A 17,833-nucleotide genomic window follows, 5' to 3' on the forward strand; every position below is an offset into this window, starting at 1 on the left:
TATATATATATATATATATATATATATATATATATATATATATATATATATATATATATATATATATATATATATTTTTTTTTTTTTTTTTTTTTTTTTTTTTTTTTTTTTTTGGGGGGGGGGGGGGGGGTGGTACTCTGTCATACACACTGTGTGGGAAAATAAGCAGCTGAACAACCCCCCAACACACACTGACCCTCCACAATGACTCATGACCTCTGACCCCTCTTTGAGGTCAGTGTGGGTTTCTGGGGGTCTCAGATGGGACCCTGATCTTGTCACCCTGCTGGACGGTCTATCCCTGATTTTTCAAAGTCTGAATGTCATCATCATCCTGTTTTTCTGTAAAAAAAGAGAAAACAAAGAATTAACCCCCCCAACCCTTAAGCTTGGTTAGTGCTCCTTATTTGTTAATTTTTTTTTATTTTCCAGAAAACCCAGTGGGCACAGTGTGTGCATAGACGCGATGTTAATGCTTTGTATAATCTTTATTTGGATGGTTTTATAACGGACACATTTGGAAGCTGTTGACATTTTACCAGCCTCACCCCCTGAAGCGGTCCTTTCCATGAGCAGAATTCCCCAAATTTCTGACTTCCACACAGAGACGAGCAGATGATCTGGAGCTCTTAGTGTCTGAATTACAAAAACGACCATCATTTATAAAACTGATCACACAGAGATCACCGTGATCACCGTGTGATGCTGCTAAATTTGGCAGAGAAAGGGAATTGGCAAAGAAATGTTGTAGACGTGTATTTGCAGTACACCGCCCCCTGCAGCCTAAGAACGGACACTGCAGTGTTTAAAAAGTGTAAAGTCGTACACTTTCTCTCGTGCAAACTGTGTCTGTACCTCAGGACCCTGCTGGACACTCAGGGAACTGCAGCCTGTTTTAACATGGAGCTCTATGGGGACTGACTCACTGCTGGAAACAGACTCTAGTGGACGCTCAGGGAACTGCATGTTCTGGTAACATACTGGGATCATACTGGGATCATACTGGGTCCCTGTTGGACATGTGACCAGTGCGCTCTGCTGCTCAGAGTCCAAACTGGCTCTGAGATGAGGAGAGGCTGATGGAGGGGGGGGTGAGGGGGGTGAGGGGAGGTGAAAGGGGTTGTGGGTAACAAAGGCCTCTTTCCTCTGAGCCGCTGACTGTATTCAGACTCTGCATAGCTGAGCATCACCATGACGACGGCTGGAGGGAAACAGGGGGAACTGAGCAGCGTGACAAACTCTGAGACTCAAAAACTGAAACCCACAGATCACCCACAGACCCACAGACACACAGAAAGACCCAGGTTCTACCAGAACTCTCCCAGAACCCTTTAGGACTCTAACTGGAAAAAAAAACTGGGACTTTATCCTAACAGTTTTAAAACCCAAGAAAAGAGGTTTATCTGAACTCCGTATCTTCAGAACTTTGCTCAAACTTAGCTCTTCCTAAGTTCTTAAAAAGAACTTTACCAGAACCCTTTGACTGTCAGAACTTTTCAGAACTTTTTCAGAGCTCTAGTTTCTGATCCAGATCTCTCCTAATCTAATGGGACTGTAAAACAAATGGTCTAAGATGTGGTCCTTTCTGGCCCTGGACCCTAGTCTTGGTTTTCCTTGGCCCAAATGAATCCCAGATGTGTCTTGACCCGGTTCTGATCCAGAACTAGGCCCAGTTTTAACTTGAAGGCTGGCAGCCCTCTGGACCAGGTCTTAATTCTTGACTTTTATATGTTTCTGGACCCATTCCTCCACTAAGTCTTAGTCGAAGTCTTTATCCTGATGTGGGTCATGATCCATCTCTGATCCGGGCCTGAGTGATCCAAGCTTTTGTTGTGGTTCTGGTCTCAGTTCTTGTTCAGGGCTATATCCTAATCTTAGTCTCACTCCTGGTCCTGGTTTCAGCTCCGGTCCTGGTCTTATTTTTGGTCTTGGTCCTTTCCAACTCTGGTCCAGGTTTCAACCTGAGTTCTGGTCTCAGTCCTGGTTCTGCTGGACTTTAAATGTTTCAGCTCTGAAACTTTGACTGTTGAACATGAACAGCCTGTAATTATGGTTTGGACTCAACCACCGTGTGTGTGTGTGTGTGTGTGTGTGTGTGTGTGTGTGTGTGTGTGTGTGTGTGTGTGTGTGTGTGTGTGTGTGTGTGTGTGTGTGTGTGTTTCAGGAAGATATTAGCCAGCTTCCTCCTCTTTGACTTCCTGTGATGTGATTGGTTGTTTTCCCAGGCAGCGAGGAATGTGGCGGCTCGCCATCGTTACCCTCAGAAGAGGGGGGGTTAATAGGTGTGTGTGTGCATGTGTGTGTTTGTGTGTGTGTGTGTGTGTGTGTGTGTGTGTGTGTGTGTGTGTGTGTGTGTGTCGTTGCATTAAGTGAACATGAAGAAGTTGTTGCTGCTCAGTTTTCAGTTTTGAGCTCCTTTAATCCAGATTCTGTTATAAAGGTCAACACATGCTGTGTGTGTGTTTGTGTGTGTGTGTGTGTGTGTGTGTGTGTGTGTGTGTGTGTGTGTGTGTGTGTGTGTGTGTGTGTGTGTGTGTGTGTAGGTGTGTGTGTGTGTGTGTGTGTGTGTGTGTCTGGACTTCCTGTGTTGACTACAAACACCACAGAAGAAGACGATGATCTGTGGTTTTGGCAGCTTTAGATCAAGTCTTGGATCCAGCAGTGAGAGTCTTCAGATCCAGGACCAGGTCTTCACAGAGACGGTTCAGGAATAACGGATCAGAGCTTCCTGTCTCTGTCTCCACTCAGACCAAGGTGAGGTGTGTCCTGCTCTCAGGGTCGATGCTCACAGCAGATTATAAACCAATCAAAGAATTTACAGATCGATGTGAGCGCTGGGAGAAAGCGGACTAATGACTCCAGAGGACTTAAAGCCCCGCTTGGCTCTGAGTCAGCAGGATCTGGATTATTAACAGAGCTGGTCTATGGGGGGGTCATCATCATCATCATCATCATCATCATCCTGCAGCATATCAAAGACTCCATCAGCGTGTGTTAAAGACTCGCTCTCAGACTGAACGCCTCTGACGCTGCAGACAGGAAGTCAGCGACAGCAACCCAACTCCAAACGAGCCGTCACAGCTAATTAACGTCTGACCTCGTCTTTAACTCGTCACTGACGTCTGGGCTGATTCCACTTTTCTCAAAGCATCAAAACAAATTTACAGACTGAGCTTTTACTTTGAAAGTCTGGTTTATCACACACCTCACAGAGACAGGAAGTCGACTTTTTAACCATTAAGACTACAACTCCCATGATCCCACGCTGCGTTAAGACATCATTAATCCACTCTTGTGAAATGACAGACTGTTCCTTTAATCCAGGAGCAAAGACCCCGCAGAAAGTCAGAGGGTCAGAGGTGGAGGGTTTTTACAGGGGGGTCTAGCTGAGGGTCTTGGGGTCTTAGGATCTGAGGGTTTGAATGTATGAGGGTCTTGGGATCTGATGGTCTGTAGATCTGAGGGTCTGAGGGTCTAAGACGCTTAAGAACAAGATCTGTTGGTCTGAGGGTTTTAGGGTCTCAGGGTCTTAATGTTGGAGGATCTGAGGGTCCCAGCATTTAAGGATTTAAGGGTCTGAGAGTCTTAAGATCTAAAGGTCTGGGGGTTTAGGGATCCGAGAGTCCTAGGATCTAAGTTTTTTAGGGTCTGATCATTAGAGGATCTTAGGATCCAAGGATCTGAGGGTCTAAAACACTGAAGAACTGATGGTCTGAAGGTTTAGGATCTAAGGGTCTGGGGCTTTAGGGATCTGAGGATCCAGAGATCTTAGACTCTCTATGCGTCTGAAGGTCTGAGGATCTGAGCGTCTAAGACACCTAAAAACTGAAGATCTGAGGGTTTTAGGGTCAAAGGGTCTGAAGGTCTTAATGTTGGAGAATCTGAGGGTCTTAGGGAGGGATTTAAGAATCTCAGGGTCTGGGGGTTTAGGGATCTGAGGTTTAAGAGATCTGAGGCTCTCTCTATGACTGTGAAAGTCTGAGGGTCTAAGAGTCTTAAGAACTAAAGATCTGATGGTCTGAGGTTTTTAGGGTCTAAGGATCTGAGAATCTTGATGGAGGATCTCAGAGTCTGACAGTCTTAAGATCTGCAGGTCTAGGGGTTTAGGGATCTGAGGATCCAGAGGTCTTAGACTCTCTATGAGTCTGAAGGTCTGAGGATCTGAGGGTCTTAAGAACTAAAGATCTGATGGTTTGAGGTTTTTAGGGTCTAAGGGTCTGAGAATCTTGATGTTGGAGGATCTGAGGGTCTGAGAGTCTTAAGATCTGAGGGTCTGGGGGTTTAGGGATCCGAAGATCAGAAGATCTGAGGCTCTTTCCATGAGTCTGTGGATTTGAGGGTCTCACAGTCTGAGGATCTGAAGGTCTGAGGGTCTGAGGGTCTGAGGGTCTACGTTGCTCCTGCTCAGGCAGCCTCTGTGGGCCTGACGGGGTCGTGATGATCAGAAAGAGGAGGCCCAGCCTGGACGTCCTGCTGCAGGAGCACAGAGGGGCTCAGGGGGGCTCAGGGGGGCTCAGGGGGGCTCAGGGGGGCTCAGGGGGGCTCAGGGGGGATGTGGGGGTGGATGTTCGGGGACTGATACTGGGGCTGGATGTTGGGGGGCGCTGGGGGGACTGAGGTCTTGCAGCGCCCTGCGGTCCTCTTAGCATTCAGCAGAGCGCTCATTAGACATGCAAAGCTGCAGAGCTGGAGCTCGGGGCCTGAATGAGCCGCCTTTGTCCTGTAATTGGAGATGTTTCTGTGGGAGCCACAAAGAAAGCAGGGCCCCTCACCCCTCCTCACCCCTCCTCACCCCTCCTCACCCCCTCCTCACCCCCTCATATCCATCAGCCCCCCCTCTGATTCACCCTGTCCTCCCTGTTGTGTAACTCATTGCATAAAGATTCAGATTTCAGGAAATGATCCAAAGAAATCCAAGAACTGGAGGAAGCATCCCACAGGTGAGTCCGTCCCACAGGTGAGTCCATCCCACAGGTGAGTCCATCCCACAGGTGTGTACGTCCCACAGGTGAGCCCATCCCACAGGTGAGCCCATCCCACAGGTGAGCCCATCCCACAGGTGAGTCCATCCCAAAGGTAAGTCCATCTCTCAGATGAGTCCATCCTTTGGGTAAGTCCATCTGGTGATCCTCTCTACTCCATGTTCCCTTTTAGTGTGTTCCCTCTGAGTGTGTTCCCTCTGAGTGTGTTCCCTCTGAGTGTGTTCCCTCTGAGTGTGTTCCCTCCAAGTGTGTTCCCTTTGAGTGTGTTCCCTCTAAGTGTGTTCCCTTTGAGTGTGTTCCCTCTAAGTGTGTTCCCTTTGAGTGTGTTCCCTCTGAGTGTGTTCCCTCTGAGTGTGTTCCCTCCAAGTGTGTTCCCTCCAAGTGTGTTCCCTCTGAGTGTGTTCCCTCTAAGTGTGTTCCCTATGATTGTGTTCCCTCTAAGTATGTTTCCTTTGAGTGTGTGTGTTCCCTCTGAGTGTGTTCCCTCTGAGTGTGTTCCCTGTGTGTGTTCCCTCTGAGTGTGTTCCCTTTGTGTGTGTTCCCTCTGAGTGTGTTCCCTCTGAGTGCGTTTCCTTTGAGTGTGTTCCCTCTGAGTGTGTTCCCTCTGAGTGTGTTCCCTTTGTGTGTGTTCCCTCTGAGTGTGTTCCCTTTGAGTGTGTTCCCTTTGAGTGTGTTTCCTCATGAGTGTAATCCCTCTGTGTGTTTCCTCTAAGTGTGTTCCCTTTGTGTGTGTTTCCTCTAAGTGTGTTCCCTCTAAGTGCGTTCCTTCTAAGTATGTTTCCTTTGAGTGTGTTCCCTCTAAGTGTGTTCCCTCTAAATGTGTACCCTCTGAGTGCGTTCCCTATAATGGTGTTTCGTCTGAGCTTGTTCCCTCTGAGAGTGTTCCCTCTGAGCGTGCTCTCTCTCATTGTTTTTCTTCTTAGTGTGTTCCCTTTGAGCATGTTCCTTTTAAGAGTGTTCCTTCCGAGTCTGTTACCTCTAAAAGTGTTCCCTGTGAGCAAGTTCCCTCTTAATCTGTTCCCTCTGAGATTGTTCCCTCTTTCTGTGTTCTCTCTTAGTGTGTCCTCTCTGAGCTTGTACCTTTTGAGTGTCTTCCCTGTAAAAGTGTTCCCTCTGAATCTGTTCCCTCAGAGCATAGGGAACATGTCAGGAGGGAACACAGTGAAGTATTAACTAAGTCTGGAGAGCAAACGAGGAACCGTCACAGATAAATTATGAGCAAACAGCAATGTTTCCTCACACCATAAAGTGTGTATCTGTGTGTGCAATTTTGTGTGTGTGTGTGTGTGTGTTAGTGTGTGTGTGTGTGTGTGTGTGTGTGTGTGTGTGTGTGTTTACTGAAGAAGCCTGACAGCCTGTAAACCATTAAACTTGTCAGCTCCTCTGTGATCATCACAGCCACAGAGTCCAGAATACAAACTCACAGACACCCCCCCCCCCCACACACACCCACACACACACACACCCACACTCACACCCACACCCACACCCACACCCACACCCACGCACACACACACACACACACACACACACACACACACACACACACACAGAAATAAAGTATTAATTTATCACTTCCTGTTTGTACCGTGGCAGAAACCAAAGCCTGACCCGCTGTTCACCAGGTGTTGACTTTCACTGACAGAAACACGTCGACCTGCTCCTGGTGTGAGCTCAGGGATTAAAACCTGGGGCTCTGCACACAGCGTGTTTCAGAGACGACAAAGAGACAGATTATAATCTGAAATCACCCAAACATAAACTAACAGCAGTGATCAGATTAAGGCTTCAGACTAACAGACACTTTTAATCCTGTTCTGGTTCGTTATCTGTGTAATCCTGTTTCTGTCTGTCTCTGACCGCTCATGTGACCTCACACACCTGCAGACAGGTAAACACAGAGTGAAGGCCCCAGGTCCCTCTGAGGGTTACATTCATAGAGCTACACAGATCTAATGTATCTGTTGAAGACATCACGTGACATTCGTTTATGACATCACTGATTGGTTGATCTTTCAAACACAGCAACAGTGAGAGAGGCTTCTGGAATGCTGACCTCCACTGGGGTTCTGAAGGGCTTTGAAGTTTCTGAAAGAGACAGTATTTAAAAGACAGCAGCCTACCAGACTCTAGTGGACACTCAGGGAACTGCAGTTTGTTTTAACATAGAGCTCTATGGGACGGACTCACTACTGAAGACAAACTCTAATGGACATTCAAGGGACTGCAGCTTGTTTTCACATAGAGCTTTATGCAGACTGACTCGGGGATTGCAGTTTGTGTCAGCATGAGGCTATATGGGGACTAGCTCACTGCTGAAGACAGACCTAGTGGACACCCCGGGAACTGCAGTTTCATTTAACATAGAGCTGAATAGGGACTGACTCACAACTGGAGACAAACTCTAGTGGACATTCAGGGTACTGCAGTTTGTTTTTAACATGGAGCTCTATGGGACTGAATCACAACTGGAGACAAACTCTAGTGGACACTCAGGGAACTGCGGTTTGTTTTAACATGAAGCTCTATGTGGACTGAATCACTTCTCAAGCCAGACCCCAGTGGACATTCGGGGTACTGCAGTTTGTTTTAACATGGAGCTCTATAGGGACTGACTCACTGTTAGTGACAAACTCTAGTGGACACTCAGGGAACTGCAGTTTGTTTTTAACATGGAGCTCTATGCAGACTGACTAAACATTGGACACAGATCCTAATGGACACTCAGGGAACATCATTTTTTTTTGGGGGGGGGGGGGGATTTTTGTTTTTTGTTTTTTGTTTTTTGTTTTAGCATGGAACTCTACGGGGACTGACTCACTGCTAGAGATAGACTCTAGTGGACTCTCTGGGAACTGCATTTTTTTTCTGTTTAAACATGATGCTCTATGGGGACTGACTCACTGCTGGAGACAGACTCTAGTGGACACTTAGGGAACTGCAGTTTGTTTTAAGGATTTTGGAGGGTGTGATTTTGTTATATTTTTTTCAGACACACTCAGAGGTAAAGTCATTAGTCCACCTTCTGTTTCCGAGCTGAGTTCAGGACTGACCCCCTTTCCTCAGACCAGACTGGTCCACATGATGAAACAGGATCAGGATCAGGATCATAAACAGTTAACAGAGATGCAGAGATGATTCTCTGGATGAGCGGAGCAGAACAAGCTCTGAAACACAGCAACAAAAGACCACAATCCTCTACTGCAGGCCCCCCCCAAAACCCCCTAAACCCCCTACTCCTCCTCCTCCTCCTCCTCCTCCTCCTCCTCCTCCTCTTCCTCACAAGGGGACCAGGGAGAGGAGCCCATTATATAACCCACCCACCATCCCAGCCATTAACTGGTTCCCAGTTTAAGGGATGGGGGGGCGTGGGGGAAGAGGAGGAGGGGGGGGGGGTCACGTGGGCCATAGAGGCTTGTTTACCACAACAAGGGGTGAACGAGGGAGAAATAGAAGAGAGAGAGAGAGGGGGAGAAAAGTTTTTCCCACCAACTCATTCACAACTCAACACTTTCACACACCACGATGACTGTTATCACCATGGAAACGAGAGAGGGGGAGGGGGGGAGGGAGGGAGAGGGGGGAGGAGAGATTATAACTAAACTTGAGAAGAAAAGTGTTTTTAAGGTGCCTCTGGTTTTCCCTTCTAAACTTTGAAGTTTCATCTTTAAGTTTCTTTTCATCTATATTTAATTAAATCCTTTTTTTGTCAGTTTGTGTAAAGTGTGGGTTAAGACACCAGTCTGTGAAGCTCCTGAAGTCAAAGCTAAAGGTCTTTTCTTGAAAATCTTTAAAAAATAAAATAAAAAGATGAAGTCAACCCAGCATCACAGTTTTACTGTGAGAACAACACAGATTCAGGTTGAAGCTCCTGAATATTTCTGATTTTTTCCTGACCTTTAGACGGTCCCTACATCAGGTCACAGCCTGCTACAGAGAGAGACCAGATCAGCTCTCTCAGGTTGGAGCTCACCTGTGACCCAGCAGTGGTTGGAGAGGTCAGGGGTCAAAGGTCACCTTTATAAAACCTGTTCTCTGAGCAGTTTCTGACCTGGAGACCCACCTGTGGAAGATTTCAGCAAGAGCAGCAAGTTCTCCCCCTCTTACGCTGGTTCACCTGATCACCTGATGGATGTCAGCCAATCAGCTACAAGCACTCACTCATGGACAGCTGAGATCTTTTTGTAACTCGGAAACTGATGAGATGTAAAATGTAGAGAAGAACAAACCTTCACACAAAAAATTCTCAATTAAGAAAGTATTTTTATTATTATTATTATTATTATTATTATTATTATTATTATTATTATTATTATTATTATTATTATTATTTTTATTATTAAATGTATAAATAAAGTCTATGTACTGTATGTCAAACATGAGGAGAGTCTCTTTTAACCTGACCCTGTCACCTGCACATAAGAGATGCTGAGTAGTTTCTATGTTTCTACATTTATGTTTTTTGTTTTAATTAAAAACAAACTTTTTTTAAAATTATATTTAAGCCGAATTACAGGGTATGTCATAAAACAACATATTTATAACTTTTTAGTTTTGAAATATCTTTAAACTCTGTCAGTAAACCTTGGTTTGTAAAATGTGTAAATAAGTCTTTGGGGTTTGGTTTACAGAGTCTATGGACGGACCGTATTGCGGCTGAAACTGTCGTGAGTTATAAACACTTTACAGCATGCCGTATTCCAGTCAGCCCACAGAGACTACACGTGAAATCAGAGAAACGACCAGAGAAACAGAGTTTTAAAGTCTTTTAGGAGTCACTGCCAGGTCTCCAGTCTGACACCGACCCTCCGCAGAGAGTGAAGCCGGCAGGATGCTGTACCTGGTCGGCCTGGGTCTGGGAGATGCGACGGACATCACGGTGAAGGGTCTGCAGGCGGTGAAGGGCTGCTCCAGGGTTTACCTGGAGGCCTACACCTCCATCCTCACCGTGGGCAAGGAGGCTCTGGTGAGTCTATACACACACACACACACACACACACACACACACACACACACACACACACACACGAGGACATCTTCAGGGGCTGTGAGGAGATACTAAGTGATCTAGAAAAAGTCTCTCTTCTAGATATCTCCCTGACCGTAATTCACTCTATAAATTGAGATGATCAGCATCAATATAAGTAATTCCTAAATGCCACTTCTTAGCTTCCCGATCGAGGCTAGCAGGATTGGATTGACGTCTGTCTCCATGACAACACCATGTCAGCTAAGAGAGATCTGTGTTTTCCTCTGCTGAAAACGATTTCTGTGATTAATTTTGTAGTGATGGTGGACACTGGAGCCTAACTGTCAGGCAGAAAAAGGACAGAAGAGCAGAAGAAAGATAAACAGGAGAGAGATAGAGCACAAGCTAAAGGCTAAAACACGAGCTAAAGGCTAAATGGGTTAATACTGTCATAAGAAAAGGGCGCTAATAGCTCTCAGGATACTACAGCTAGTTAGAGGCCTATTTTAGCTTAACTGTTAGCGAAATCCCTGGTTGTTTGTGACAGCTAACTTTATTTTTAGTTAATTAACCACTCTGCACTTTAGCCAGATGACTAACACTGGCCTGTCAGTCATTTTTGACAAGTGTTTGGTTAGCTCAGACAAACTCAGACAGAAATAAAATAGATGAAAACAAACTGCTGATGGTTTTATTAAGAATCAGCCGACGCTATGTGGCTTTTAACCATTAGCTTAATTAGCATTCTATGGCTGCTTATCCACATTAACAGTATTATGCTAGCAAATTAGCAGTAAATGAACTTACTTAGCATATAATCAAGCGATGTGTCGGCTACTTAAAGTTGTATGCAGATACTAGCCGTAAGCTAACCACAAAATAAAAACTCAGCTGCTTACTAACCTGGTTTTGTCCTTTTAGTGTAATGTTAGCAACCTTTTGAGTTACTTTGTCATGTGTTGGCAACTTTAGCTGTTGTAAGCTACACTAGCACTGTGCTAGCAGCTTAGTAAGCAAAGTCAGTTAACTTAATCAAAGTGTGTAATTGTATTTTTTTTTTAGTGTTTTGACTTCTTTAGCAAAAACAAGCTGAGCCTGGATGCTAATTCAGCATTGTGTTAGCTTCTCTGCATGTTACCAGTGTGTTGGCTCAGTTAGACTCTCTTCATGTTAACCAGCTTGTTTGATTAGCTAGCTTTTCTTCATGTTAACCAGTGTGTTAGCTTAGTTAGCTCCTCTCCATGTTAATCAGTGTGTTAGTTCAGTTAGCTTAGCTAGCTCCTTTTCATGTTTACCAGTGTGTTAACTTAGTGAGCTTCTCTTCATGTTTACCAGTGTGTTAGCTTAGGTAGCTCCTCTCCATGTTAATCAGTGTGTGAGCTCAGTTAGCTCCTCTTCACATTAACTAGTGTGTTAGTTCAGTTAGCTTTGCTAGCTTCTTTTCATGTTTACCACTGTGTTCGCTTAACTAGCTCCTTTTTATGTGTACCAGTGTGTTAGCTTAGATAGCTTCTCCTCATGTTAACCAATGTGTTAGTTCAGTTAGCTCTTCTTCATGTTAATTAGAGTGTTAGCTTTATTAGCTTCTCTCCATGTTAACCAGTGTGTTAGCTTAATTAGCTCCTTTTTGTATTAACCAGTGTGTTAGCTTAGCTAGCTTCTCTTCATGTTAACCAGTGTGTTAGCTTTATTAGCGTCTCTTGATGTTAACCAGTATGTTAGCTTAGCTAGCTACTTTTTATATTATCCATTGTGTTAGCTTTATTAGCTTCTCTTGATGTTAACCAGTGTGTTAGCTTAGCTAGCTCCCCTTCATGTTAACCAGTGTGTTAGCTTTATTAGCTCCTCTTCATGTTGTATTGTCTGCGTTGTATTGTGCCCCCCCAGGAGGAGTTTTACGGGAAGCCCCTGATCCTGGCGGACCGGGATCTGGTGGAGCAGGGGTCCGATGAGATCCTGAAGGATGCTGATGTGACTGATGTGGCGTTCCTGGTGGTGGGCGACCCGTTTGGGTGAGTCATGCTGTCCACGTATGAGGAGGCCTGCGTTGTGCTGGTATTGATCCCACATTGCTGAGGTCTGCTGAGTCAGCGCTCAGAGTCTGACGTGACCACAGAGCCGCTCTCTGAGCCGCTCGGCCTCCAGTTCTGCAGATTTCTCCCCAAAACCACCAGATTCCTCAGCGAGCTAATGACAGAGTACAGAACAGAGCACAGAGCGCCTGCAGCTGGTGGTTTCTGGAGCTCTGCTGACTTTTGTTCATGTGGATGTTGGTTTTAAAGTTTACATGAAGAGACGAGCTGCTGCAGCTCCCTGACCCTCTGAGGACTCGAAACCAACAGAGCGACTGTGACCTCAGCATCTGTTAGTCTGAGGCAGAGCCACGCAGGAGGACTCTCTCCTCTTCTTTTGTCCCATCTGTAGTTTCATCCTCAGGTGTCCCTTCAGACTCTGGTGCAGTAAAACTGATTCAGCATCTCCCTGACTAGTTTGTAGGAAAAAGGGCTGAGAGTCTAAACACCTGAACAAAGATGATTTATAGATGACAGATGTATCACTATGTTAAATTTGATATGAGTAGATATCTCGGATAGATAATGTCTTTTGTCTTTTAGAAAAAAAAATAACAGAGTGGTACCTCTGTCCCCAATAGAGGATCTTTGTAAGCTCAATTAAAGTGTTAAATTTCAATTTAAAGATTTTTTAAACTATGTGTGTGTGTGTGTGTGTGTGTGTGTGTGTGTGTGTGTGTGTGTTTGTGTGTGTGTGTGTGTGTGTGTGTGTGTGTGTGTTTGTGCAGAGCCACCACCCACAGTGACTTGGTCCTGAGAGCAGTGCATGCTGGGATACCATACAAAGTCATCCATAATGCCTCCATCATGAATGCAGTGGGCTGCTGCGGTCTGCAGGTGAGTCCTCACCTGTGAGCCCTGAGTGTGGTCTCACAGGGGGAACAGGTCCAGGTCTTTGAGCAGGTCCAGGTCTCTGTGTGTGTTTAAATCCGACAACTCGTCTTCTTCCTCCCTCTGTCTGATAGAAGATCTTTGGACACACTGATATCACACACACACTCTGAGCCTCTGTGAGCCTGAGAGGCAGAGCTCAGGGGTCAACACCCCTTTATCACATATGTGTGTGTGTGAGTGTGTTTGAGTGTGTGTGTGTGTGTGTGTGTGTGTGTGTGTGTGTGTGTGTGTGTCCCATCTGCCAATGAATCTCGTTAAACTGATGTTCTTTCTAATGCCACCTCATCAATAACTGACCTGTCACAGCAGCCAATCAGAGAGCAGGACCCAGCTGTCCTTACACACACACTCTCACTCTCACACACTCTCACACAGCATTTCCTCTGGGAGTCGTTAATATGCTAATGAGGGGGTGGGCTATGCTAATGACTGGGAGTCAATCCCATCAGACCCTGCAGTCTGTCCCGCCCCCTTCACCACATGACCCCCTTCACTTTGTGAGTGTGTGCGCGCACATTTGTGTGTATGTGTGTGTGTGTTTTAAAACAGAACTCTTCCTGATTAGAGGGTTTTAGTGTTAAACAAAGATGACATGAGGAGGATCTGTTTATATTGGACTGCGTCGCCCCCTTCTGGTCCGGAGTCTCACACATTGTCGTAAAGATGTGTTTGTTTTGGAACTCATTTTCTTCGTCCAAGTCAACATTTTATCACAGTCTGCGTGTTTTTTACCAAACAGGGCTCGAGTCTGCAACCAAAAAGGTTTCATGTGTGACTTTTTTTATCGTGTGTTGAGTGAGAATTTCATGCGGTCGTGTTCGTGCGCATGTTTTCACGCTTCCTCTACCACAGCGACGGTTTTAAACGTGGTTAAAAGTCACCTCTCTTCTACCAACTCAGTCTGTCTCCGCCACCTGCGCGCTCTCCTCTTCCGATGACAGAGTGTGGCGTGTACATGTGCAGAAACACTGATCTGTGAGGAGTGTGTGAAGTGTGTGTGAGCAGCTGGAGTTAGAAATGTTTCAAACCACGCTGACCTCACATCAGCTGTCTGTCATGTTCCTGTTAGCGTGAGGTTTTAGACAGCAGCTGAAACAGGAAGTACACTCATCTACCATCTACCACTTCCTGTGCCTTTTTTTCTTTTTGTCCACCCACCTGAGACATGACCTCTGATCTGTGTGTGTGTGTGTGTGTGTGTGTGTGTGTGTGTGTGTGTGTGTGTCAGCTGTATAACTTCGGGGAGACGGTGTCGTTGGTGTTTTGGACGGACACGTGGAGACCAGAGAGCTTCTACGACAAGATCTGTAAAAACAGAACAGCTGGACTACACACACTGTGTCTGCTGGGTGAGACACACACACACACACACACACACACACACACACACACACACACACACCATAAACCATAAACCTCCTGAGGTTCAGCTGATCATCAGGAGTTGAACTCTTCACCTGATGACATCACTGACCGTCTGCAACGTGTGACCTTCAAAATAAGACGTTAATTCAAGGATTTAAAAACTTGTGTTTAAGGTGGACTGGTCCATTTAAGGTGGGCTGATTAGTTTAAGGTGTCTTCATCCTGCTTCGTAGTCCAGGCCCCCTGGCGTCTGTTTATCCAGGGAGGATGCTGGTCATCAATCAACCCCCCCCCCCCCCCCTCCAATGAAAACAGTCCTGAGGGAGGAGAGGAACCTGCTGGGGACTGTGTTTGTGTGTGTGTGTGTGTGTCTCAGCTGGTTGTTTATGTTCATTACAGGAAATAAAAGAATAAAAGCCTAAAATCACAGACACTCATCCATCATCCTCTCAGACGCCCCACCCCCACCCATCGCGACCCCACCCCACCACTCTTTCTCTGTCAGAGTCTGATTTCTGTTTTTGTTGTTTTTCAGACATTAAAGTCAAAGAGCAGAGTGTGGAGAACATGATGAGGTAAGTCCTGGTCCTGATCCTGGTCCTGATCCATCTAATGCCATCCAGCTGTTTCTGAGGTGAACCACACTGAGCGTGTGCAGTGGCGTTGGGATGAGCTCACTGAAGTTAAATTGCCAGCAGAGATCAGCTGATTAACCTCGTCACCTCCTCCTCATGGTTTCTGTGCTCTGAGATGGTTCGAGCTAATTAATGAAGCTAATTAATGGAGTTAAACAAAGAGGAGCTAAAGTTTGACAGTGAATAGACTCTCTCACATCATGTCTCTGATCGGAGCGTCTGATTGGTTCATTCCTCAGAGGGAGGAAGATCTACGAACCTCCTCGCTTCATGACAGTCGCTCAGGCTGCTGATCAGCTGATCCAGATCATCCAGAGGAGGAGGGAGGAAGAGGAGGGGGCGGAGCTTGGTGAGTCAGATCAGATGTTAGCGAGCTAACTGTTCTGTTAGCACACAAAGCTAAAATAGCTTAGCATCATGGTAGGGCAGGATGTGCTAACATTTTGATCTGTGCTAACTTTTCAGTCTGTGCTAATCTGTAAGTCATTGCTGGTTTTAGCCCAAGCTAATGCTTTAGTCTGTAATAATGTTCCGGGATATGCTAACATTTCAGTCTTTGCTAATGTTTCAGAATGTGCTAACATTTTGGTCAGTGTTAAATAAGCCTGTGCTACAATTACAGGATATGCTAACATTTCAGTCAGAGCCAACAAATTATCATGTGCTAATGTTTCAGGATATGCTAACATTTTAGTTAGTTTCAAAAAATTATCCTGTGCTAACGTTACTGAATAGGCTAACATTTAAGTCAGTGTCAACAAATTATTCTGTGCTAATGTTTCAAGATATGCTAATATTTCAGTTAGTTTCAACAAATTATCCTGTGCTAAAGTAACTGAATAGGCTAACATTTTAGTCAGTGTCAGCAATGGATCCTATGCTAATGTTATGGGATATGCTAACATTTCAGTCAGTGTCAAAAATTGATCCTGTGCTAATGTAATGGGCTATGCTAACATTTCAGTCAGTGTCAACAAATTATCCTGTGCTAATTTTTGGGGATATAATAACATTTTAGTCAGTCTGTGCTAAACTTTTAAGTCTTTGCTAGTTTTAGTCTATGCTAAGCTTGGGTTCGTAATAATGTTCTATGACGTGCTAACATTTTAGTCTGTGCTAATGTTTAAGGATCTGCTTACATTTCAGTTAGTGTCAACAAATCACCTTGTGCTAATTTTTTGGGATATGCTAACATGTCATTCAGTGTCAACAATTCATTCTGTGCTAAAACTACAGGATATACTAGCATTTCAGTCAGTATCAACATATTATTCTATGCTAATGTTGTGGGGTATGATAACATTTCAGTTATTGTCAACAAACTTTTCTGTGCTAATTTTTGGGACATGCTAACATTTCAGTCAGTGTCAACAAATTAGCCTGTGCTGAAATTACAGTATATGCTAGCATTTCAGTCAGTGTCAACATATTATTCTATGCTAATGTTGTGGGGTATGCTAACATTTCTGTCAGTGTCATCAACTCATCCTGTGCTAATGTTTCAAGCCATGCTAACATTTTAGTCAGTGTCAACAAATAATCCTGTGCTTATTTTGCGGGATATGCTAACATTTCAGTCAGTGTCAACAATTCATCCTATGCTAATGTTATGTGACATGCTAACATTTCAGTTAGTAACAACAAATTATCCTGTGCTAAGTTTTTGGTATATGCTAACATTTTGGTCAGTATAAATAAATTATCTGGGGCTAATTTTTTGGTATATGCTAAAATTTTGGTCAGTATTGACAAATTATCTGGTGCTAATGTAACAGGATATGCTAACATTTCAGTCAGTGTCATCAACTCATCCTGTGCTAACAGTAAAGGATTTGCTGACATGTCAGTCAATGTCAACATTTTATCCTGTGCTTATGTTTTGGGATAAGCTCACATTTCAGCTAGTATCGACAGATTATACCATGCTAATATTACAGGATCTGCTAACATTTTAGTCAATGTCAATGCTTTATCCTCTGCTAATGTTATAAAATGCTAACATTTTAGTCAGTGTCATCAATTAATCCTTTGTTAATTTTTTGGGATATGCTAACATTTCAATCTGTGTTAATTATTAAGTTTGTAATGTTTCAGTCTGAGCTAACGTTGAGGTTATTCAAATCTCAGGATGTGCTAACTAGGCTAATGTTTTATTCACTGAATCAAAGCAGGCAGTTAGCATACTAGCTGACATTTATTATAACCCTTTGTTAGCATGTTTAGGTTAGCTTGTACTTGCTCCCAGATTTTCAGCCAATCAGCACTTTCCTCCCCACCCCCCAGGTGTGACAGAGGACACTGTGTGTGTGGGCGTGGCCAGGCTTGGTGCTGACGACCAGAAGATCTGTGTAGCGACGTTACGTCAGCTGGTGTCATGTGACCTCGGGGGTCCGCTCCATTCGCTGATCATCACGGGTCGGCTCCACCCGCTGGAGGTGGACATGCTGCGAGTGAACGCAGAACCAGACGCACTGGAGCACTTACACATGATTGACAGCTCCACCTACTGCTCCTAACACGCATTTACACACGTTAACACACACCTGTGAGGACCCTCACCTGGACTCTTGATTCTGATTGGTTGTGATGTCATTGGATAACGTAATAAATAAACGGAGCTCAGTCGTTGGCTCAGAGAAACAGAATTATTTATTACAGATGAAAAAAAGAGGAAACCTTCTGGTTGGTCACATGGTCGGTCACATGGTTGGTCACATGGTTTGGCACGTTAAAAACACGGTGACATCACACACATACATCACTGACCAATCAGAAGACTGGTCTCAGCTGTGATGTCACAGGGGCGGGGCATCCAAACAGGAAACAGGCTCAGATTGTCTCTGAATCGAAGTGAAGGCACTTACCCAGAATGCTTTGCTCCAGACTACAAAGTGTAGCTGGCAGGACGGGATGGGG

General features: G+C 44.9%; 1 protein-coding gene across 1 annotated transcript; it reads left to right on the forward strand.

Annotated features, from left to right (window-relative positions):
- Positions 1 to 9,667: 9,667 nt before the first annotated feature.
- dph5 (diphthamide biosynthesis 5) lies at positions 9,668 to 17,572 on the forward strand. The gene is made up of 7 exons (XM_074668914.1): positions 9,668 to 9,948; positions 11,839 to 11,963; positions 12,752 to 12,860; positions 14,146 to 14,266; positions 14,818 to 14,857; positions 15,157 to 15,266; positions 17,201 to 17,572. The coding sequence occupies exons 1-7, from the start codon at positions 9,814 to 9,816 to the stop codon at positions 17,431 to 17,433; spliced, it is 873 nt and encodes a 290-aa protein (XP_074525015.1). The 5' UTR covers positions 9,668 to 9,813; the 3' UTR covers positions 17,434 to 17,572.
- The last annotated feature ends 261 nt before the right edge of the window (positions 17,573 to 17,833 follow it).

This window comes from Halichoeres trimaculatus, unplaced genomic scaffold (genome assembly GCF_033239565.1).
Source record: "Halichoeres trimaculatus isolate MK-OKI-2021-1 unplaced genomic scaffold, fHalTri1.1 fHalTri1_scaffold_4, whole genome shotgun sequence".
NCBI classification, from domain to species: Eukaryota; Metazoa; Chordata; class Actinopteri; order Labriformes; family Labridae; genus Halichoeres; species Halichoeres trimaculatus.